The sequence below is a fragment of the Leptopilina boulardi genome, unplaced genomic scaffold, assembly GCF_019393585.1.
Source record: "Leptopilina boulardi isolate dan_hultmark-lab unplaced genomic scaffold, ZJU_Lbou_2.1 LbouV2_273, whole genome shotgun sequence".
Taxonomy (NCBI): Eukaryota; Metazoa; Arthropoda; class Insecta; order Hymenoptera; family Figitidae; genus Leptopilina; species Leptopilina boulardi.
Genome location: NW_026137833.1, coordinates 2,215,350 through 2,239,857, shown reverse-complemented (window position 1 = coordinate 2,239,857; position 24,508 = coordinate 2,215,350). Strand labels below are relative to the sequence as shown.

General features: G+C 32.7%; 5 protein-coding genes across 6 annotated transcripts in view; 2 read left to right on the top strand and 3 right to left on the bottom strand.

Annotated features, from left to right (window-relative positions):
- LOC127281617 (glutamate receptor ionotropic, kainate 2-like) overlaps positions 1-24,508 on the bottom strand; it is a 193,326-nt gene that overhangs the window by 6,092 nt on the left and 162,726 nt on the right. The gene's annotated exons all lie outside the window — the stretch shown is intronic.
- Positions 1-24,508, top strand: part of LOC127281641 (endothelin-converting enzyme 1-like) — a 47,237-nt gene that overhangs the window by 18,940 nt on the left and 3,789 nt on the right. The window contains exons 7-10 of the mRNA XM_051305456.1: positions 11,635-11,725; positions 11,827-12,009; positions 12,477-12,583; positions 12,670-12,728. Coding sequence (XP_051161413.1) covers positions 11,635-11,725; positions 11,827-12,009; positions 12,477-12,583; positions 12,670-12,728 — 440 coding nt within the window. The remainder of the gene's footprint in view (positions 1-11,634; positions 11,726-11,826; positions 12,010-12,476; positions 12,584-12,669; positions 12,729-24,508) is intronic.
- Positions 5,698-11,639, top strand: LOC127281619 (endothelin-converting enzyme 1-like). Its single transcript, XM_051305418.1, has 8 exons — positions 5,698-5,827; positions 8,499-8,660; positions 8,904-8,987; positions 9,622-9,833; positions 10,047-10,292; positions 10,367-10,477; positions 10,891-11,032; positions 11,504-11,639. Exons 2-7 carry the CDS (start codon positions 8,519-8,521, stop codon positions 11,020-11,022), a joined length of 927 nt encoding a protein of 308 aa, XP_051161375.1. The 5' UTR covers positions 5,698-5,827; positions 8,499-8,518; the 3' UTR covers positions 11,023-11,032; positions 11,504-11,639.
- Positions 13,452-24,500, bottom strand: LOC127281621 (uncharacterized). The gene is made up of 2 exons (XM_051305420.1): positions 23,964-24,500; positions 13,452-16,648 (listed from the first exon to the last, which is right to left on the bottom strand). The coding sequence occupies exon 2, from the start codon at positions 16,494-16,496 to the stop codon at positions 15,972-15,974; it is 525 nt and encodes a 174-aa protein (XP_051161377.1). The 5' UTR covers positions 16,497-16,648; positions 23,964-24,500; the 3' UTR covers positions 13,452-15,971.
- On the bottom strand, positions 20,092-23,967 carry LOC127281618 (uncharacterized). Its single transcript, XM_051305417.1, has 2 exons — positions 20,821-23,967; positions 20,092-20,772 (listed from the first exon to the last, which is right to left on the bottom strand). Exons 1-2 carry the CDS (start codon positions 22,474-22,476, stop codon positions 20,092-20,094), a joined length of 2,337 nt encoding a protein of 778 aa, XP_051161374.1. The 5' UTR covers positions 22,477-23,967.

Sequence of the window (24,508 nt, the reverse complement as noted above, 5' to 3'; positions counted from 1 at the left end):
ATACAGAAATATATATATAAAAATCTGTGTAAAATCTTATGTAGGTTCCTACATAAAATCCTATATAGGATCTCATGTAAGAATTCATCATACAGAAATATATTATAAAAATCCATGTAAAATCTTATGTAGGATCATATATAAAATCCTATATAGGATCCTTTATTGGATTTCATGTAAGAATTCATCACATAGGAATTTATGTGGGATGTCATGTGAGGATTTCATTGTTTTAATTGTCCAACTAAGATACCAAGTCGGAAATTATATGAGAAATTATGTCGGAAATTATTTTAGGAAATTCAAATATAGATGTATATCATCATATTTCCACTCTTACGCCGCCAGATGGTGCTAATTTTTTTTCTTACAGTTGAGATCAGTCTTGAATACTATAAAAGCTGAGACTCTAACTCAGAAGGTGTATTGCAAAGCACAATTTGTTTTCTTTTCAGCTGAATTACAGTAATATTATTTGATTTTTAATTAAATAATTTTTAATTTTTATAAACTGTCGTCTGCCAACTGAAAATTCCTATATGAAATCCTATATTGTTTCCTTTATATAATTCTATGTGAAATCTTAAATATAAATATTTCAGAATCTACATGAAATCCTGTATGATTTCTTACGTTCAAATCAATCATATATATGATCTCACGTGAGGATTTTCAATATGATTTCATGTCAGATTATTTGTAATAATTTTTTATTCAAGAATCGAAAAAAGATTTGATGTATGATTTGATATAGGAAAATTTCTGGTTAAGGATTGAGCAATGAATTTTGGTATGTTTTTTAGTGAGAAAACACGAAGGAAATTGACATAAGAAATTGAAAGAAAAAATGTGACCAGAAAAAATTGTAGGATTTCACATAGGAATTTACATAACTTATTACCTAAGAATACGTTTGTAAGAATTTACATCGAATCCTACTTCAAATCATGTCTCAATTTCCTATATGATTTTTCATAGGATCCTATATAGTTTCTTACATGACACATAGGATTTTATGTGGATTTTAATATATGAATTTATGTGAGATCCTATATAAGATCCTATATGATAATTTTCAGTAGGGCGTAGAATGATTCATATAAAACAAATAAGATTTTAAATTATTATTTTTAGAAATTTAATCAATTTCTTATCTATACCTCTGTATATACCTACAGATTTTTTTAAGAAAAAAGAGGGAAAGAATAAATTTTTCGTACAATTTTACTGAAATTTTCTACAGGAAAAAAAATTTATTATTATATTGTTTTATTATTTAGTTCAATTAATTCCGGTACATTTTGCTCACCTTATATATACATATATATATATATATATATATATATAAATAAATTATTTTGGTCATCCACATATCTTATATGTCGAGCTATGCTCGCATGGGAACTTAAAAACAAAAATGATTTTATAAGGTGCAATTAAAAAAAATTAAATTTGTAATTTTAACGATAAATGAATGAGATAACCTTTGTAACTTTTCAGTCAATCAATTACAGCTAAATCGATAATGGTCGGCGCAACTGTGGGCCATTAATTGGCCGACTTTCCCCTCAGAAAATTTAAATATTATTATTATTAATTATCAATTAATTAATTAATCTGTGTTTTTTTATTCTCTCATAGGAGGATTGAGGTTTACTCATTTTATAAGTCAAATAAAACAAATTATCTCAGATTAAAAATTACATTCGTTTTTTATTATTGTAATTAAAATACCAGTCAAACGGTGTTCATTGAAAAGTCCATCCACAATAATCTTGATATATACCGACTGCCGACAACCATCGGCCCGACTTTGGCCAGAGTTGGCCCGACCGCGACCTTTTAGAATTAGGGTTTTTGAACTTTGGCAATTACAGTCGGTCCAACTTTGGGTGAAAGTAGGAACCAAAGTCGGGCCAACGTACCAACTATGGCTGCCGACCTAAATTCGCACCTGGGTATATATTAAACGAAGTGATTCTTTACCACTTGCGAGAAACAGGGGGGATATTTCGTGATGTCAAAAGTTCAGATTTTTTCTCAATAATTTTTATATATTGAAGAATTATTTTAGTATGTTTAGGACTTTATTATTATTATTTTATTTATCAGATGTAAAAAAATACATTACTTAATTTAAATACCAAATGTTTCAATCAAATTATTTCTATTAGCTAAATTTTTAAAAATAATTTTGAAGTATTTTTTAAACAATAGAGTATAGTAGTATAGTATATATATAGTATCACTATTTGGCATTTATTTTTGTGTTTTATGACTTAGAAATTTTATCTTTCACGTCAACTATACTTATGGTAGTGTGCATATATGCCATGATTTTCGAATCGATTGCGCAACTCGAACTCGTTGACAAGTATCTGTGATTCACATTATCTATTGCCCAGTTTTAAGTTCTATTACAAAAGTACCTAGGTTTCTAAAAAGTCTTCGACTTTCTTCTACAGTATCTGTCAAAGTTATAGAACTTTTATAACCTGAGCAAAATATTCATTTAGATCCGAGACTTCTCGATTACCTAGTCGCTTAAATTCTAAGCGACAAATTTTTTCCGTGTATGAGATTACATTAGGGCAATTTTTAATTATTTTTTCTCATACTTTATTCATTTATGGAACATGTTCAATATTTATTACTTGTGAGTATAATGAAACATTTCATTCTAATTATAAAATAATATAATATAAATTAATTATAAAATACATTAATCATCCAGACGAATTTTGTAAATATATTTTTTTTATATATACTTTTTTTATGTTTTTGAACAATCAATCGTATGGATTTTTAAAAATTTTAATATTTTCAAAAAATAAAATTTCTAAAATATCAAAAAAAAAATTTATTAAAAATTTTAATAATTCACAATAATTTTAGATCTCAAATAATGCCACATAAAAATTGTCACCTCTTAACAACATTAATTTCCCCGCTTAAATTCATTATTTATAATTATTTATATTTTAACATTTTCTATATTTTTAAAATATGAAAATAATTAAAATTTAATTGTCAAATTAAATTTTATTGTTCTAGAATTTTTGCCGTTCACTTAATAATTTTATTAATAATAAATGAAGACAAAACACTTGTTTTCGGAAGTGATGTTGAAAATAACCCGCGTGAAAAACGAACTATGGGAAAAAGCTATCAAAAGCTGGCAAAAGATGGGAGAAGATTTTCGCCATTGTTTTTAAGTTTTATCCCATACTTTAAAGAATTGCAAAAAGCTCACAAACCATTGCTTATGAGCCTTTCCCATACTTTTTTTTAATATCATATAATATTGCTAAAATCTTGCCAAAGTATTGCAAAAATATGGGGATAAAATAAAGTCAATTTTTTCTAACTTACTTCTTATTTTTCTCATTTTTTTCTGAAAATCATTGCAAAACAATGGGAAAAAGATTAAGAAAGAAAAAATTTATTTTTCTCATTTTTTCATCTTTAAAAATCAGATTTTTAAAGTATTGCTAAAACCTGGCAAAAATATACGAACAAAATTAATCAATTTTTCTCGTTATTTTAGCTTCAAAAATCTGATTTTTGAAGTATTGCAAAAATATGGGAAAAAGATTTTGAAAGGAAAAATCAATTTTCCTCTATTTTTCAACTTTAAAAATTTAATTTTTAAAGTATTGCAAAAATATGGGAAAAAGATTGGTAGTGAAAAAATCAATTTTCCTTATTTTTTAAAATTTAAAACTTTGTTTTTTAAAGTATTGCGAAATCATTGAAAAAAGGTTGGAAAGAAAAAATCAATCTTTCTCGATTTTTCAGCTTTAAAATTTTGATTTTTAAAGTATTGCAAAAATATGGGAAAAAGATTTTGAAAGAAAAAATAAATTTCCAATAATTTTCAACTTTAAAAATTTGATTTTTAAAGTAGTGCAAAAATATGGGAAAAAGATTGGAAAGAAAAAATCAATTTTCCTCTAATTTACAATTTTAAAAATTTGATTTTTAAAGTATTTTCCTCTATTTTTCAATTGTAAAAATTTAAGTTTTAAAGTATTGCAAAAATATGGGAATTTCTATTTTTCAACTTTAAAAATTGGATTTTTAAAGTATTGCAAAAATATGGGAAAAAGATTTTGAAAGGAAAAATCAATTTTCCTCTATTTTTCAACTTTAAAAATTAAATTTTTAAAGTATTGCAAAAATATGGGAAAAAGATTTTGAAACGAAAAATCAATTTTCCTCTAATTTTCAATTTTAAAAATTTGATTTTTAAAGTATTGCAAAAATATGGGAAAAAGATTTTGAAAGGAAAAATCAATTTAAAGTTGAAAAATAGAGGAAAATGGATTTTTCCTTTCAAAATCTTTTTCCCATATTTTTGCAATACTTTAAAAATCAAATTTTTAAAATTGAAAATTAGAGGAAAATTGATTTTTCCTTTCAAAATCTTTTTCCCATATTTTTGCAATACTTTAAAAATCAAATTTTTAAAATTGAAAATTAGAGGAAAATTGATTTTTTCTTTCAAAATCTTTTTCCCATATTTTTGCAATACTTTAAAACTTAAATTTTTAAAATTGAAAAATAGAGGAAAATACTTTAAAAATCAAATTTTTAAAATTGTAAATTAGAGGAAAATTGATTTTTTCTTTCCAATCTTTTTCCCATATTTTTGCAATACCTTAAAAATCAAATTTTTAAAGTTGAAAATTAGAGGAAAATTGATTTTTCCTTTCAAAATCTTTTTCCCATATTTTTGCAATACTTTAAAAATCAAATTTTTAAAATTGAAAATTAGAGGAAAATTGATTTTTCGTTTCAAAATCTTTTTCCCATATTTTTGCAATACTTTAAAAATTTAATTTTTAAAGTTGAAAAATAGAGGAAAATTGATTTTTCCTTTCAAAATCTTTTTCCCATATTTTTGCAATACTTTAAAAATCCAATTTTTAAAGTTGAAAAATAGAAATTCCCATATTTTTGCAATACTTTAAAACTTAAATTTTTACAATTGAAAAATAGAGGAAAATACTTTAAAAATCAAATTTTTAAAATTGTAAATTAGAGGAAAATTAATTTTTTCTTTCCAATCTTTTTCCCATATTTTTGCACTACTTTAAAAATCAAAATTTTAAAGCTGAAAAATCGAGAAAGATTGATTTTTTCTTTCCAACCTTTTTTCAATGATTTCGCAATACTTTAAAAAACAAAGTTTTAAATTTTTAAAAATAAGGAAAATTGATTTTTTCACTACCAATCTTTTTCCCATATTTTTGCAATACTTTAAAAATTAAATTTTTAAAGTTGAAAAATAGAGGAAAATTGATTTTTTCTTTCAAAATCTTATTCCCATATTTTTGCAATACTTCAAAAATCAGATTTTTAAAGCTAAAATAACGAGAAAAATTGATTAATTTTGTTCGTATATTTTTTCCAGGTTTTAGCAATACTTTAAAAATCTAATTTTTAAAGATGAAAAAATGAGAAAAATAAATTTTTTCTTTCTTAATCTTTTTCCGATTGTTTTGCAATGATTTTCAGAAAAAAAATGAGAAAAATAAGAAGTAAGTTAGAAAAAATTGACTTTATTTTATTCCCATATTTTTGCAATACTTTGGCAAGATTTTAGCAATGTTATAATTATGATATTAAAAAAAAGTATGGGAAAGGCTCATAAGCAATGGTTTGTGAGCTTTTTGCAATTCTTTGAAGTATGGGATAAAACTTAAAAACAATGGCGAAAATCTTCTCCCATCTTTTGCCAGCTTTTGATAGCTTTTTCCCATAGTTCGTTTTTCACGCGGGAATATTTCGGAAGTTTGTGAAACTAAGGAATGCCACTCATTAGGTAAGTTTATTATTATTCATATTGGAAAATTAAAACAAATATACGGTAAAAGTACCAATTATGGAACAACTTTTCAGATAGGTTTTGAGATTTATTGTATTTGAACCATTAACTTAAGAAAATAATACGAAATTTTTTGCTGCATTAAAAAGATGTACGTCTTTAGTTGTTAAAGCAGTGTTTTTAATATCATTTTTATATTAAAATAATAAATTATTGATAAAATTGTAAATAACAAATTTGTACCAATTATGAGACATGAATTTTATGATGCACCTTTGTCCCATAAATGCAGTAATTTTTTGTACGAATGTATATGAACTACTTAAACATAGAAAGCTTATATTTGTGTCCAATCAAAATTTGAAGGGTATGTTAGATTCAATTGAATATTTTCAACTTTTAATTATTTGTCATTGTGTAACGAATGTAATGATAAAATAAACTGTTGGATTAGCTCGCCGGATCAGGGTTCGTTTTTAAGCAACAATATTACATTAAAATTACAGACACAATTCAAAAAAATAACGTTTATTTACAAAAAAGAACGATGACATAACCTTAAAAATTATATACTTGACAAATATACTACACGATTACAATTTAAATACGAAATGGTCAAAATACGGATTGCATTACTCCACGTTACGTTACGTTCCCTACGTCGGAGGAACGGAAGCGACGACGAACAACTACGCCATGGGTTATGTACAAAACGGGAACGCGAGATCGCGGTAAAACCGCTTCGATGTCTCCAACAGGTAAAACCTCGTGGAGACGAGAGAAATGCTCTCTTTACGATACTTCGGAGTAATGCTCCTTAATACTTAGGGAAAAGCCCCAGTGTGAGGGAAATGCCCTCACCGACTCTGTGAACCACTATAGTCTCGATTTCCTGCGGGAGTGCAGCTTATATAGCCGATCGGTGGCCGGGACATTTGCGAGAGAGCTCGGCGGTATAGCTCTCGCGGCGTGATCGGGTACTACGATATACTTCACAGTCGGTAACATTTTATCGACATGGAGTATATATTTTTATCGACGTGGGAAAAATATTTATTACAAATATTTACCCGCGAATTTTCAAACAATCTTTACAATTGTCTATTTATGTACTGTATAATTAAAATAAATAAATAATGATTTTATTTCTGAATCATAATAATTGGTAGTTTTACCTTATTTTAATATACACTGTTAAAAAAATCTGTATTAGATTTAATAGACATGCGTATGAAGCGAATATGCACTACAGGTATTGAAATCTAAGATACATGTATATTAAATTTAATGTGCCAACATGGCGGCTGTAGATACCTATTTCACCAAACGGTCATTATTTCCTTGATATTGAAAATTTATTTCAAATTGAAATAACAGTGCTTAATTCTTTGATTAATATGTTGTTCGTGTCAAACAAATAATGTTTCATAAGGAAAAATTTTTTCAAAAAATCATTCTAAATACCAGAATTTTAATGCTCATATGTGACATTTAGGTTAAGAACTCTAAAGGTAGTATTACACTTTTCAAGCAGTAAAAAACGGGTTTAGAAAAAAATTTTTTTCTCGCTTCTTAATTTATTTAAAGGAACAAATTTTTTTTTATAACATTATATGGCCTTAAAACTTTTATAATAAATAAAATAAAATTTTTTTATTATCTCTCTTTGGTCACTAGAGGGCCTTAAAGTCAAGGCAAAAAAAAAAAATTTGGGCAATCGGCGGACAGGCTACAGCCTCTCAGGGACATCGGATCTGAAAAAACAAAAAACCGTTTTGAAGCAGAGACATGTCATTAAGCATCCCCCCTAACCCCGATAAAAAATATTGAAAATTAACGAAATGGCAGCGATTTAAAAAAAAATGTCAAAAATTAGGTCTTTTTTCGTTAGTTTTTGGATTGTAGCTAAAATCCAAAAAGAAATAGATAATTGGATTTAGGGGGGATGCTTAAAGAATTTAATTACGAAAAAAATGATATTTTTTCAAAAAAATTGGTTCATTAGAACTCGAGTTATGCTGTCCGCCAGTTTCAAAAACAACGTTTCGAGAAAAACTCGATTAAGGCCCTCTAGTGGCCAAAGAGAGATAATAAAAAAATTTTATTTTATTTATTATAAAAGTTTTAATGCCATATAATGTTATAAAAAAAATTTGTTCCTTTAAATAAATTAAGAAGCGAGAAAAAATTTTTTTTCTAAACCCGTTTCTTACTGCTTGAAAAGTGTAATACTACCTAAATGTCGAATTATATGCATTTTGACCATGTAAATTGATTTAAACTTGAATTTATATGAAAGAAATTATTTTGCTTTATTAATAAAAACTTATTTTGTACACAAGAAAATGTATAAATTGAGTAAAATGCAATTTTTTAATTCTGATTCCTATAGGTAATGAAATTTAATATACTTTATATACAAATTCGCTTTAATATACGCAGTTTCTTAAATTTAAGTACTTTATGTATATTAAAACTACGAATATTTTTAACAGTGTAGAAATGATATTAAAAACACTGTTTTAGCAAGAGACTTTTTTAATACATACATACCTAATTGAACATTATTTTTGATAACGTTTCAAAAACATAAATTTTCCTTTAATTTTTAAACTACGCACACAATAATTATTGAAAATGTGTTTAACAATAATATTGTGTTTTACAGCGGAATCAATTAAAAAGGGAATGAATGATAGCGTAAATCCTTGCGATGACTTTTATTCCTACGTATGTGGTTCATGGCAATCTAATTATCCGGTTCCTAAAGGCGAAGAATTCTGGAATTTAATTAGAATAAATGAAGAAGAAAGAAAATTTATTATAAAAGGTAGGATAGAGAGGGGCAATGGCGCTATATACAGAGTTTTTTATTTAAAAATTTAATCTAGTACCCGTTTCAATTTAGGGAAAAGGAGAAAATTATTTAAGTTTCATACAGTCAGTTTTAAAAATAAAAATTCTCGATTATCAAAATCAAATTGAGTGTAAATTTTGTACTCAATTTGAAATTATGTTTTTTCTGTATAAGGAAATTTATATTTTTTTACTCTTCATTATGGTATTTTTTCAGAAATTATAGAAAAGCAACTAAGTCCTGAGGATATTGAACCATTAGTTAACGAGAAAAAATTGTACAAATCTTGTATGGATGAAGGTAATTATTTTATGAAATTTTAATTTCAATTTCTATACCTAATGATGAAAAACTTTAGTTGTTCCAATATTAATTTATTTTTTCGTTCTTATCATTTATAAAATTATCTAATTTTTTTATGAGTCTAATTCATGTTTAACAATTTACACTGATAAGAATATTCTTCTTTGACAACAAAACATTTTGTTCATAAAACCAAAAGATTTTAAGATGACTGAACAAAATTTTTGTTTCTCAAATTAATGCATCAAAATTGTTTTGCTGTCAATACCAAATATTTTTTTTCGTACACTGAAAACAAAATTTATTTAATTTAAATAAGTTTATATCTGATTCGTTATGTAATTCCGAGAACATTTTTTTTTCTAAACACCATTTAATTGGAAGAAAGTAATTTTTAATTACAACAAATAAAATTCATTTTAATCAATAATTTTTTTTGTATTTCAATCAAATACTTATTATTTAACTCAGACACCTTCAAAACGGTAATAATTATTTATTACAGAAAATATCTGCTTTGATAATAAATATAGCCGATTGTTGTTAAATCAAATTATTTTTAGTTTCAATGAAATAACAATAATATTTAATGAAAACTTGAAATTAAAAAATATATTATGAATAATTTTAGACAGAATTGAGAAAAAAGGATTGGAACCGTTAAAGAAAATTATAGACAAGATTGGTGGTTGGCCAATGGTTATGAATACAACTGAATGGGAAAAAAAAGAAATCACTTGGCAAGATGTTGTTTATTATTATGTCGATATTGTAGGAGGATATGGTTTGTTTACTATACGTACTGTACATAATCCAAAAAATTCCACACTTAAAATGATTGCGGTAAGAAGCAATTAATCTTTTACAATAATAAATATCTATATATTGAGCTGAATTGGTCAAATTTAGTAAAAGTCACTGACTGAAATCATGAAAAGTAAATCACTTAATTAAAATCAGTGAAATTTTCACTAATTCAGTTTTAGAGAGTATGAAACAGCAAAATGCCAATTTTACGATAATAAAATGTACATTACAAATTTTATAATATTGCAGATTAGTCAAGAAAATATGTTTCTGCCTGACATCAGTTTTTTGAATGATATGGAAAGTAGTCATTATTATAATCAATATAGTTCATACAGACATGGAAAAAACGATATTAATGATAATATAACAAAATTTCAAAATTTTCTAAACAAAGCAATTTCTAAATATTCAGAATCCGAAGGAATGAGGGACGAAAAAGAAATCGAAATTGACAGTAGGAATTTGTTTGAGTTTATTAAATCCTTGAAGAAGGTAATAATTGCATTAATTTCAAATTATATTTGAAGAAATGAAAAGTGTATTATTAATCAATTTATTCTTATTAGATTAAATTAACTCTAAAGGAAACAAGAGAATCTGGATATGAAATAGTGCGAATTAGCTATTTTCAGAATTTTTATAACCATAACAATACTAATGAAAGCACGATATCAAAGGTAAAAAAATGTTATTTCTTGTTATTACGGATATTTAGCTCAAACGAAAATTTATTTAACTCTTCAATTTATATTAATATTGGTATCATCCTACTACACTGAAAAAAGGGTTTGGTATTGACAACCAAACGTTTGGATGGTATTTAAGCAACCAAAATTTTTTTTGTTGAATCAACAAAACTTGAATTGTCTCAATCAAAATTTGTTTGACACAACCAAAATTATAAAAAAAGGATTTTTGTTGTCCTAAATAAAGTTTGATTGGGACAACCAAAATTTTGTTGATTCAATAAAAAAATTTTGGTTGCTTAAATACTAACCAAACGTTTGGTTGTCAATAGCAAACCCTTTTTTTCAGTGTATGATTATTATTTTTGTTGTTAATAACTTTAGTTTATATTTATTGTTTTTAGATTAATTGGCTCGAAATGATTAAAGCCCTTTACAATAATACTGATGTTGTTATTAATGAATCAGAAGAAATAATTGTATATGACAAACCTTACTTTTATAAATTAAGTCAACTACTAGAAAAAACACCTTAAAGAACAATTGGTACAATAAAAATAAAATATTTTAATTAATTATATATATATGTGTGTGTGTGTGTGTGTATGTGTGTGTGTGTATATTAAATTAACTAATTAAGAAGGGCTAAGAATTAATCAGATCTGATCATTTTTTTTTGTTTTTTGTATAAATAGTGAAAAAATCGCACTTTTTTAAAAAAGTGTACGCCATTTTGTCATTTTTTAACTTTTTGACTATTTTATAGATATAACCTATTCTTTAGGATGTATACTTTATAAACTTCGACAAGTTTATTATTCACGATTGCTATGATAACAAACTTTATTATTTAAAAATAATAATTACATTTGATAAAATTGATTCCGTAATAATGCATTCGGCAAAAAAGTATTTAGGAAATTGTATTCGGGAAAATGTACGAGAATCCGATAAGAGGAGCCTCCTCTTAAATTAAATAATGTAAAATTTTAATTAAAATATATAAATCTTTTTCAGTCAATTTCATTCATTGGATCTTTATACTGGAGACCATTTCATTTTTAGATAAAGAAATAGTACAATTCATTGTTGACATGAAGAAAACTGCTGATGTAGGAATCATCAAATTGAAATTTTCAAATTGTTAGGTGGGAATATTGTTTCAATAGTTTGCCATTCAATTACGGAACGTCTTTTGAATTCATAAAACGTCTATTTCCTAACACGACAAAAGTATCCGTAAGTTATGATTAAAATAATACAATAATATATAATTCAAATAATTTACATTGACAACAGTGTCACAAGTAATGAAATATATTAATTTCTGATTGGAATAGGGGACAACCATAGCTAAAGAAATCCAACATGAAATTGAAGTAGAAATGTCGAACTCCAATTGGTTAAATAATGAAACAAAGAACCTGGTTAAGGAAAAACTTAAGGCAATGAAGTTTGTAATTGGTTATTCAGAATCGTATTTTTCGAAATTTAATTCAAGTGATAAAAATATAAAAGATGAGGTATGCTAATATAATTAAACACTAATTTTTTTCATCAAAAAATTATAAAATTAAAATTTACTATATTTTTTGTAATTCTTTTTTTTTCGTTTATTGGGTAAAAATAATTTTAATTTATAGGTAAACGAAAGGACTACAAAGCTTCCTCCACGAGGAAGCAAACAAGATTTTAACCCCTTTAAATTACAAAAAATATAGTAAATTTTATAATTTTTTGCATGAAGTTTATAAAAAGTTCAATTGATAAGTTATGAGCATTTAAAAATAAAACAGTATGCTATTCTTTTATGTTCATTTAACGAACATTTTGCTTCCTCATTGTGAAGCAAAAAATTTCTGAAATTATTTGATTGATTTAAATTGATTTATTTATAAGATTTCGAGTTGAAAAAAATGTCTTAAATACATTAAAATGAATTAAATTTTTTGAAAAATTAAGAAAATTTTAATTAATATTTCCTCTCCAGATTCCGTTAGGTCCAGATTATTTCGAAAATCAAATCTCTTTTTATAAATATATAAGTTTTACAGAAGCCAAAGAGTTTCGTGAACTAAACACCAATGATTCTGTACCGTAAGTCATTACTATGTATTAATTTCATGTAATTAGATTAGATTATTTAACTTTAAAGCAAATATAATTTTAATGTATTCTTACAGAATTATTTTGTCACCACTTTCCTATAATGCTATTTATCAACCAAGCACGAATAGTTTGAGTAAGTTCAAAGAAAATTTACTTTTGTTTAAATGTAAAATACGTTTTGATAACTTTTTTTTATTGATATGAAGTAACTGTGGGATATCAATTACTGCGCTTTCTTTAAAACCTGTTTGATGCATCAAGGGTTACAATTTTGAATTTATTTAATTCCATCATTAAATTCGGATTCAGCGACACCAAAAACCTTTAATACAATGAAATAATATTTTTTTGGGAACTTTTTTTTTTATTGTTTTGGGTCCAAAAACGATGATTTTTACACTAGACTGCGAAGGGCTTAAACTATATTATTATTAATTTTATTCTTTAAAATTAAACGTCGATTAATTTGTTCAAATATATTATATTTTTGGGATTTTAATTTTTGTATAAATATATTATAACGTAAATATTGGAATAATTAAAAGTTCATTAATCAACCTCCCCTTTTTATTTGTTATAAAAAGAAACCCAAACGTGAATAGTTAGACGCCAGTCAATCTTTATTGGAATTGACAAACCAATCACAATTATCAAACTTTATTAATTTTTAATACACAAACCTCATTACATTCTCCAAAAATAATCTCAAAGGAGATTCCGCCAAGACCAGTCAAAAAAAAGGGAAAAGACCTTCTGAGACACGACAGGAAACCAACAAATTTTCACTTACCCACAGCTCTCGTCACAAATCGATCAATTCAAAGATGTCGACAGGTCAAATCAATAATTTGGTCGATTTCCTCGTCAATTTTCTTTTATTCTCCAAACAATTATTAAAATAAATGAGCTCCTCTTGGTCACTCGACCAATTGCTCAACCACAAATCCAACTTTTCTCACAAAACTACAAAACTGTCGAACTCTCGACCAACAAATATTTCTTTTACTCTTCTCTCAAATCTCAACACACAAAATCGCACTCTCTTTTCAGTCTCTATCGTAATACTCTCGACGCGAACATCTGATTTCGGCGTCCCGGCGGCTAGCTACACCTTCTTCCGTTTGGCGGCGCCACCTCCTGGGCCCGACAATCAAGCGCGTCATTTTAAACAGGGGATGTTTGACGACCACTTCGTCAGAAAGCCCCTCTCCTAGTTCGTGTTACCTCCAGATAACACGTCAAAACCAAAAAGAAAAATCAACCGAACCTGTAACAAACTAAAAAAAAAAGAAAAAGAAAAACTCAAAAGCATACCATCCCATCCCATGTCAAAATAATTATCGAGCAGCTCCAATCACTCCTCTTTTCCACTCGAGTTCCTGCGCTCCTCGATCAATTGGCGAATCGCCAAGTTGATGGTTTCCATCGGTAGTCCTGCCATCAACTCTGTCAATTCTCGGATGGCTTCCGCCAGGTTCTTCTCCTTTTTCTTAGGAGCTGTCACGTCATAATACGCTGGGGGGGGGGGAATGTCGACCAACAATGGAGTTTCTCTCGTCGGAAGCAGTTCCACAATTGGTGGTTTGGCCGGTACCAACTTTGATTTGGGCGCTTCCTTTAAAACCTCTGTCAGTTTGGCCTCTGGCAAATTAAACTTCTTGCACAGCTCGTCATTTCCCTTCCATTTGTCTGGCAACAGCGCGCTGCCCTCACGTCGTGGTATTCTCCTAGTATCTCCCGTCAACTCCCCAGTCAATGTTGGACTATTTTTTGAGACGCCTACTTTTTCCTCAATTTTTAAATAACCGAATTTTTAATTAACACAATTTAAAGTTACAAAAGTGTTAATAAACCGAATTTAAATATTTCAGAATTTTTAAAAAACCGAATTTTTATAGTTCCAAATTTTCAGTTTACACAATAAAAAAATAATCGAAATACCATTGGTTATAATTTTTATGTTCTCGAATATTAAAATTACAGAAAATGAAAAGAGCAGAAGTTTCACTTGACAGACTTTCTGTTCAACCTAATTGCGATCGGACAAAATTTTAAGAGAACAGAAATATCAGTTAACATAATTTCAATTTTGCAGAATTTTTAGTTAACATAATTTAAAATAAACAGAAATGTCATTTGACATAATTTTTATGTTCTCGAATTTTAACTTTTCCGAAAATAAAAATAACAGAAATTTAACTTGACAGACTTTCTGTTCAACCGAATTGTGATTGGACAGAAATTTAAGAAAACAGAAATATCATTTGTCATAATTTTAATTTTGCCGAATTTTTAATTTACAGAATTGAAAAACAACCGAAACACCATTTGTCAGAATTTTTATGGTCACAAATCTCAGATTAACCGAAAATGAAAACAGCAGAAGTTTCACTTGACATACCAAATCCATTGTGTATTCATTGTTTAAACAATCATCAACAATGGATTTATTCTATCAAATGAAAGTTCTGCTGTTTTTATTTTCGGTTAATTTGAGATTCGAGAACATAAAAATTATGACAAATGACATTTATGTTTATTTTTAATTATGTAAACTAAAAATTCTGCAAAATTGAAATTATGTTAACTGATATTTCCGTTATCTAAAAATTCTGTCCAATCGCAATTAGGTTGAATAGAAAGTCTGTCAAGTTAAATTTCTGTTATTTTTATTTTCGGAAAAGTTAAAATTCGAGAACATAAAAATTATGTCAAATGACATTTCTGTTTATTTTAAATTATGTTAACTAAAAATTCTGCAAAATTGAAATTATGTTAACTGATATTTCTGTTCTCTTAAAATTTTGTCCGATCGCAATTAGGTTGAACAGAAAGTCTGTCAAGTGAAACTTCTGCTCTTTTCATTTTCTGTAATTTTAATATTCGAGAACATAAAAATTATAACCAATGGTATTTCGATTATTTTTTTATTGTGTAAACTGAAAATTTGGAACTATAAAAATTCGGTTTTTTAAAAATTCTGAAATATTTAAATTCGGTTTATTAACACTTTTGTAATTTTAAATTATGTTAATTAAAAATTCGGTTATTTAAAAATTGAGGAAAAAGTAGGCGTCTCTATTTGTTGCTCTTCCTCGCAACAAATAACGCTTATAACCCTCCTCACACCTTGGACAGTTATGTAGTGTTACGTATTTTCTACCGCAATTTTCGCAACAACTCTCCGTCACTTCTTTAGGGCAATCATTGCGGCGGTGGCCTCGGCGCCAACAATTTTGACAAGTCCGTGGTGGGGGGTCAATCGTCGGGTCAGTGGGTATTGATCTCATATCGTTGAACATTACCCCTGTCGTTTTTCGGAGCAATGCTTCTCCCCGCCTGTCTCCGCCAGAATTCGCCACAACTTCGTCCCTTGTCAGTTTGGGGGTCGTATTATTTCGTCTAGTCGGGGGCCTGGTGGGGTAATGGGTCGTACCTCCTCTACCAACTCCTCGTCATCGGGGTAGACCAAATCTTCCTTCCGGAGTACGGGCTTCCTAGCCTTAATCTCCGCCCGTTGTTTTTCCTTGAGTTGTTCCAAGGAAACGGAAGTCTTCGGTTCTTGGAATTGGACGAACCGTTCAAGCTCCTCGACTGCAATTCTGCTCCCAAATTCTTCCCAACTCTCCTCCTGTCTACGACGTAGGTCTGGGTCCTCATGTTCGGCTCGTGGGAAACGTCTCGGTTCTAGTACTTCCCATGTACTACAATCTTCCTTCACTTTCCCCACGTCAGATTTAGGTCGACGAGGAATAGCTCCCGAGGACCTATCCCGTTCGGGTTCCAGTACGGGAAAGTCTAATAGTGGAGGCGCTGCTGTCACATGGGATGGTGGCTGGAATTCTTCGGTCGCTCTGTGCCGCGATGCTGATCTTCCCCTGGTCAATCCTCTGCGTGGCATGTCGTACTTTGGTAATTGCGGTACTGAACGATAGTTCTCTCTCCGCCTTCGCTTTGCCTTGTCACGACTCCTCTCGCCTCTGTCACTCGAGTCAAACGTCCTTTCTCGTTTCCAACTCCTCTTTCCCTTGTCAAAATTACTCTCTCCGATATCTGAAATTTTAAAATTTATTAGTACGGAATAAGGCAATTTCGAGGGGGTAGATATTTCTTAAGGTCGGTGACATGGACTTTGGGGATTCTGCGACTATCACTAGCGAGTAGTACGAATACCGTTGGGGACAATTGTTCGAAAATTTCAAAAGGTCCCTCGTATTTTGGTGCAAGTTTTGTCGCAAAATTTCGGTTTCCGCTAGATAACTTATGGGTTTTGCGTAGTACCAAATCTCCTACTTTAAAGGGCACGTCCTTGCGTTTTCGATTATAGTACCCAGATTGTCTGTCACGTTCCCTGTCAATGAACTTCTTCACCAAGTCCCGCAACGCGTCTAAACGTTTCACTCTGTCAACCCACTCTTCTGGTTTTATCAGAACTACCTTGTCTTTGGCCTCAACCTCTCGTCGCAAACTTTTAATTAATCGAGGATTCCTACCATAATTCAAGTATGCGGGGGAAGATTTGGTTGTTGCTTGGGTCGCCGTGTTCATCGCATGTCGAAATTCGTGAACATGGAGGTCCCATTCACGATGGTCACTCCCAATAAATGCCGAAATCATGGTTTTTAATGTCCGATTACTCCTTTCTACCGGATTGGCTTGAGGGTGATATGGAGGTGTAGTAATATGCTTCACTCCATATTCCTGAAGTGCGTCCTTGAGATACCGGTTGTCGAACTCCTTCCCATTGTCAGTTAACAAAAAGTTGGGTGTCTCCCATCGGAAAAGTATCAACTCCTCGAATGCTCTAGTCACCGACTTCCCGTCAGCTGATCTTAAGGGTTTTAACTCGACCCATCTCGAGAACAAATCCTGAAAAACCACCAAGTATCTACATCTACTCTTACTGGGGGGGAATTCCATCGTGTCAGCCGCCACGACTGACCAAGGTCGTTCCACAATTCTCTGCCCCATCAATCCTAAGGGACCAGCCTGAGAGACCTTATGGAGTTGGCATTGAGGACAACGAGTAACGTACTGATGGATATCGTTCGAGATTCCTGGCCAGTAGTACTCCCTAGCCACTCGGTTATAAGTCTTCTCCACTCCTAGATGACCCGCTGATGCGACTGCATGACCGTCATGTAGAACTCTGTCTCTATATTCCTCTGGTACGACCAACTTCCAGCCATCCTCGTTACCATCAATTGGAAGAAGCAAAGGATCGTTTCGATAATGATATAAGAGTTCGTTATCAATCATCCAGCCCGGGAATCGTGTTGGAAACTTCTGGACCATTTCCATCCTGTTTAGGTACCATTGGTCTTCAATAGTCTCGAACGCGTCAATTCCCGTCTCGTCATCCTCAGTCATCCTAGACAATGCGTCAGGAACATTGTTCAGTGCACCCTTCCGGTGAACAATTTCAAAGTTCCAACACTGCATTTCTAGTGCCCATCTCGCAAGTCGTCCGGTCGGGTCTTTTAAATTCCTTAGCCATCGCAATGCGCTGTGATCCGTGATCACTCGGAATTTATATCCCTCAACGTATGGCCGAAACTTCTTAATTGCCCATAATAGTGCCAGGCACTCCTTCTCCGTGACACTATAATTTCTCTCCGCCCCAGTCAACACTCGACTAATGTAGATAATCGGATGTTCACCGTCGTCAAACTCCTGAGTCAACACTGCGCCAATAGCATAGTTGCTAGCATCACACTGGATGGTGAACGTTTTGCTAAAGACAGGACGGGCTAGAACTGGAGCCGATGTTAATTTCTTCTTTAACACGTCAAAAGCTTCCTGTTGCTCGTCACCCCATTCCCATTCGCGACCCTTTTGAAGTAATTTGAGGAGTGGTACTTTTATGTCACTGTCATTTTTGATGAATCTAGAGTACCAACCTACCATACCCAAAAATCTACGGACTTGTTTGACGTTTGTCGGAGCTGGGTAATTCTGTACCGGTTCCGTTTTCTTCGGGTCAGGTCGTAATCCCTCGCTATCCAGAAGATATCCCAGATATCTGACTTGTGAGCAACCAAATTCACACTTGTCAGGATTCACCACCAAACCCGCGTCAGCCAACCTCTTCAACACTAATTCTAACCATTTAAGGTGTTCGTCAAAATTATCAGTCACAACGATGATGTCGTCAAGATATCCGAACACGAATGGTTCACATTCCGGTCCAAAAAGGGCGTCAATCAGTCGTTGGAACGTCATTGGTGCGTTCGTCAAACCGAAAGGCATACGGCGATATTGCCAAAGTCCTGAGCCAGGAATGGCAAATGCTGTGTACTTTTTACTATCTTCGGCCATGGGAATCTGATGGTATGCCAACTTTAAGTCAATTTTCGATAGGTAACGGGCTCTTCTAAGCTTGTCAAGAATCGAATCTATCGTCGGAAGTGGATACGCGTCTTTTACCGTGACTTTATTCACGTCCCTAAAGTCCATACATAGTCGAAAATCATTATCGCCTCTATTTGTTATAACCGGAGCTGTCCTCCAATTACTTCCCGACGGCTCTATTACCCCTTGTCTGTACAGTTGGACAACATGACCCTGTGCTCAAGTGATCATAATTGGGGACATTCGTCGTTGTCGGTGCTGGACTGGAGTCTCATCCGTCATCCTGATGTGGTGTTCCGTCAAGTCTGTCATACCCAAGGTCTCACCCTGTGGTAGAACTAGGCGGTTAACCATCTCTTGCACAATATCTCTTTGTTTGTCTGTCAACGCAGAGATACCTGCACACTCAGCGTATATCTCTTCTTCGCCCTCTATAGTGTCCTTTACGCAGAACACGTGCCAGTCACCACCGAAGACTCTCCACAACCCAGGTCCCAATTGGACATCCATCTTCCAAGCCTTGCAAAAGTCAACGCCTAAAATGATGTCCTGAATCACTGAGCTAAGAACTTTAACAGCGAATTTCTGGGAATGACCATCCACAGTGATGTTCAAGTTTAAAATTCCTGCTGTTTCGGTAGTACCTCCAATAGCACTCCTGATTGACGTATTGCAAGGCTGGATTCGATCTTTGAAAGGCGCTGCCACTCTGTCACTGATTACTGAAACCATTGCTCCAGGGTCGAAAAGTGCCTCAAAAGAATTCTTACCAATGTGCATACGGAAAAAGTATCTGTTTTCGCATCGGCTACCATCCACATCCTTGTCAATAATAAGGTTTGGGTCAACTGTGCCCGTCACAGCCTCTCCCCTTCCCTGGACCATTGGTACTGACTCACCTTCAGTACCTTTTGTCCCGTCAATCATACTCCCTTTTATGAGTAAGTACTCCTTACTCTTCACCTCTCCTTTACTTACTTCCCTCTTACTCTGGTCAACAACTTCATCCCCACTCCACTGCCAACTGCAAGATGCTCCTTGGTTGACTGGGAATGAATTTAACCCTTTCTTTTTCTCTTTAAAATTTTCTGACCTCTCTACCCCAACTGTCAACGACCTCTCTACCCTGTCATAAGAAATCTTGTCTATTGATTTCTGGGGGGATTGGAGGGGGGTACAGACGCGTTCTGTGCCCCCCACTGGCCGTTTCCCAATGCATTACGCACGTGGATACATGTGGGACATGTCAAAAAATTTACCCCGGGGGTCTTGCATACCAGACAAGATTCCAACTGCTGGGCGCGGGTGGGACAGTGTGCTGCAAAATGCCCTGGTTGCTGACACACAAAACACGTTTTTTGTGGACATTGTGTAGAACGATGTCCTACCATTTGGCAAATGAAGCATATGCCAACAAATGGTTTTGGTGTCCCAGGTGTCCCTGGTTGTCCCACTGGTACTGTCCCTGGTTGTCCCACTGGTACTGTCCCTGTACCAGCCTGTTTAGGTTGGAACCTCTTGTTCTCTTTGTTCGCCGTTACAGCAGCGTACGTCGGCGGGTTCGGTACCTGGACTGGGGCGGTGGGAGGGGTGGGGGTAGTTTGTTTCAAGGCTTCCACCTCCACTTCCTCAGAATTCTTTTTCGTCTTGGACTTTTTCGTCTTTGACTTCTTAGTTTTCTTTTCCGCCTTTTTCGTCCCGCTGGTCACTTCCGCAATACTCTCTTGATCAGTGGTACCCTCCTCCTTTTCTATCGCGGCCACATTTTTCGAACCCTTAGTCGAATCTTTCTTTGCCCCTTTGAACGCTGCAGCGGGGAAACGCATCTTCTCTTTTGAGGGTGGGGGAAGATACCGGTCATCAAGGTCCTTCACCTTCTCATACTGACGCAAATTTTTCTCCAACTTGGAGAGAGACTCCATTCCCGACGCATCCACCTGTCGACGATATGTTGGGGTCAGACGTTTATACGCAATTTTAACTTGTTGCTCCGTTGACAATGGTCTTTTTAAATGTCCCATTATTAACCTCAAACTTGTCAAATATGCAGAAATCTTCTCCCCCTTAGCTTGAGTTCTACTCCTCAGTTCGTCAACCACCTCGTCATCGTCGGTCGTAGTCAAATATTCGCGTTTGAACGCCCGTTTGAACGATTTCCATGATCTGACGTCATGTCGCAAAGTTCGGAACCAACGACTCGCGTTTTCTCGAAAAATACTCGGAATTGCTTGCAGGAGTTCTTCGTCATTGAACAACTCGCCTAATCGACAATCTTCCATCCGCTCCAGGAATTCTTCCGGGTCTTCACGCTCGGTTCCGGAAAATTTAATGTCCCAATCTTTGAGGATTTTTGTAACTTTAGAGCGCCTCTCTGCTTCTCGGAAGTCACGTCTTGTCGGTAATGCGTCGCTGCTCTCTGATTCCGTGTCACTAGATGTCTCGTCGAAAAGAGTTCTCCTAGCATTTGTTTTCTTTGTATTTCTACTAGATCGCGCTCTGTCACTGTCCCTATATGGACGTTGTTCCCTCCCACCCGATCTCTTGTCAAACCTCGATTCTTCTCCCACGTCAGTGCTCTTCTCACTACCATCAGTCGCTAATCTTGAAATTCTTTCTTGTTTTGAAATGGGACACTTAAAATTCTCAATAGTCCCAACGTTTGGGGTGGGGTGATGTGAATTATTTCTCTCATCAGTTTCTCTTTGTAGGGGTGTATGAGAAACTTCATTCTGTTGATTTTGGGGTGTGCTCTGAATTGGCATTTGGTGGGTTACCCCAGAATCAATTACCCCTCCCAAGTCAAATCCCGTTGATAACTCTGCAAAACGTTGGTTTAATAAAATAAGTTTTCTCATTTCCGGACTCAGGCTAAAACGAGCGACCGATTCCCTTAAACTGAGGACACTTGGTGCCATTGTGGATGACACTATCGTTTGAAGTGCTGTCATTATCGCACAAGTAGTTGTGGAAAATGATTGGGACATCGTGGTGATTACCGAATTTGTCATGATACATGCCGACGTCATGACCGGTGGTGGGGGTGGGGGTGTTATTGGGGGTGGTAGGTTGTCATTGGTCGGACTGTGTCTGCTGTGTGACGCGCTATTTCCCCTACTCCTGTCCATTCCCAAAATTCCCAAGTCACGAGGTGAACCACGTCCCGCCTCCTCCTCACTGTCAAAATTTTGCCCCCCTCCTCTGTTTAAGTTGATATTTTGTCTTTCCTCGTCTGTTGGGAAAGTAAACGCTTCTACCCTGAATATCTCTTGAGATTGTCCCAGGTCAAATAGTTCAGAAAAGGGGACTTCAAATTGATTGGCAAAATCAATTCTCAGACTAATTCTGAATAACCTCTCTCTGAGTACCTGTGCACTCCCACTAATGCAACACTGATGTTGTAATAATGTTGTCACAACTTGCCCTATTGGCATGCTTAGAATTGTACCCCATGTAATTCTCGGTTGTTCCAACAACATCAAGTTGTGCATTTTCTCTACGTAGTCATTTATTTCAACTAGTGAGAGTTCCATTGCGAATCACAAAAAAAAATTCCAAAAACTAAACGCAAAAAAAAAATTATTTAATCGCCGACCAGAAAAATTTTGAAAATTTATCAAAAAAAAATTTTTAGGGTACCGTAACTCCGTGATACGGGCCTGGTCACTTTAAATTTTGATTGCTTTGGTTGAGAGTCAACAAACAAAAATTAAACAAATTAATTCTTTATTTATGCAAAATGGCACAATTTATTTTTGGGGGCCCGTCTCCTCTAGATACGGCCCTGGTCAACAATAATCGTAACAATTTGGTTGACTGTCATAACGGAAAATTTTTCTCCCTTAAAAATTTCCACTCAAGTATCAAAATTTCTTTTGGTTGGGCCCGGTACCCTTGTCATACGGTCCTGACCAAATGTTTAATTTAATAAGATAATTTTCTTGTCAAAAAAAATTTTTTAATTTTATCAACACAGTAAAAATTTCTTGCGAATTGTCAAAATTAATTTCCACGGGGTCCCAATATGTCAATACGGCCCTGAAAAATTGTTCATAATTTTCTCAAAATTTTAACAATTATTTAAAAAAAAAATCTTGACAATTTACGATAAATTGTTACAATACTCTATCTCTTTCTACTCTCACTGTACTTCTTTCTGTTCAAAATTTCCAAGTCCCGTGTCATGCGCAATAACAATGTTCTCTTAGAAAATTTTCACGATCCGCGAGTGTCTGTGCACCGAGATTCGAATTTTAAACTCATGCGAGGTTTCTAACAGCGCATGCGCGTACTATCACGTGAGGCTTGGAATTTTCCACGGAAGCCGGCCACGTGGGGAACAAAAAGTGAAAATATAATAATTTTCATAAAAATAACTACATCCAAAAATCAAAAAAAAATTCACTGATTTCAGAAAAAATTTTAATTTTAAAAATCTGTCAGGAATTTTCCGCGAATTTATGCTTTGAAAATTTTCGTGATGAAAATGGCGTCGCCTCGTGGACGCGATAATTTTCACAAAAATTTTCTTTAACGCGCACTGATTCTACACACCAAAAATCTCCTCGCCCATGTCACAAAAAAAAATGCACAAAACATGTCAAATAAATTTTCAAGTCAACAATAAATAATATCATAAATTACAAGAAAATTTTATAGAACAAATTAAGTCAAATACCACAAGTCACAATTAAATTTGTCGTGTCTCAAATGTCTCGACAATGCCCCACGTTGGGCGCCAGTTTTTATAACGTAAATATTGGAATAATTAAAAGTTCATTAATCAACCTCCCCTTTTTATTTGTTATAAAAAGAAACCCAAACGTGAATAGTTAGACGCCAGTCAATCTTTATTGGAATTGACAAACCAATCACAATTATCAAACTTTATTAATTTTTAATACACAAACCTCATTACATTCTCCAAAAATAATCTCAAAGGAGATTCCGCCAAGACCAGTCAAAAAAAAGGGAAAAGACCTTCTGAGACACGACAGGAAACCAACAAATTTTCACTTACCCACAGCTCTCGTCACAAATCGATCAATTCAAAGATGTCGACAGGTCAAATCAATAATTTGGTCGATTTCCTCGTCAATTTTCTTTTATTCTCCAAACAATTATTAAAATAAATGAGCTCCTCTTGGTCACTCGACCAATTGCTCAACCACAAATCCAACTTTTCTCACAAAACTACAAAACTGTCGAACTCTCGACCAACAAATATTTCTTTTACTCTTCTCTCAAATCTCAACACACAAAATCGCACTCTCTTTTCAGTCTCTATCGTAATACTCTCGACGCGAACATCTGATTTCGGCGTCCCGGCGGCTAGCTACACCTTCTTCCGTTTGGCGGCGCCACCTCCTGGGCCCGACAATCAAGCGCGTCATTTTAAACAGGGGATGTTTGACGACCACTTCGTCACAATATCTATAAACAACACTAGTAATTGGCAAATTTATCCGAAAATAATAATTTTAGAGTATATAATTAAAAAAAATTTTGCAATATAGTTAAAGATATAAGTAATTTTCTTTAATATTAATGTTAATTTGTTGAATA

Bases quoted from the DNA above. Each gene is read 5' to 3' on its own strand.
- LOC127281621 (XM_051305420.1), bottom strand. From the start codon at position 16,496: ATGCCACGCAGAGGATTGACCAGGGGAAGATCAGCATCGCGGCACAGA.
- LOC127281619 (XM_051305418.1), top strand. From the start codon at position 8,519: ATGAATGATAGCGTAAATCCTTGCGATGACTTTTATTCCTACGTATGT. The intron at 8,988-9,621 runs GTAATTATTTTA...GAATAATTTTAG, and splicing joins CAAATCTTGTATGGATGAAG to ACAGAATTGAGAAAAAAGGA. The intron at 10,478-10,890 runs GTAAAAAAATGT...TATTGTTTTTAG, and splicing joins ATGAAAGCACGATATCAAAG to ATTAATTGGCTCGAAATGAT.
- LOC127281618 (XM_051305417.1), bottom strand. From the start codon at position 22,476: ATGGAACTCTCACTAGTTGAAATAAATGACTACGTAGAGAAAATGCAC. The intron at 20,773-20,820 runs GTGAAGGACCTT...TCAAAAGAGAAG, and splicing joins ATTTGCGTCAGTATGAGAAG to ATGCGTTTCCCCGCTGCAGC.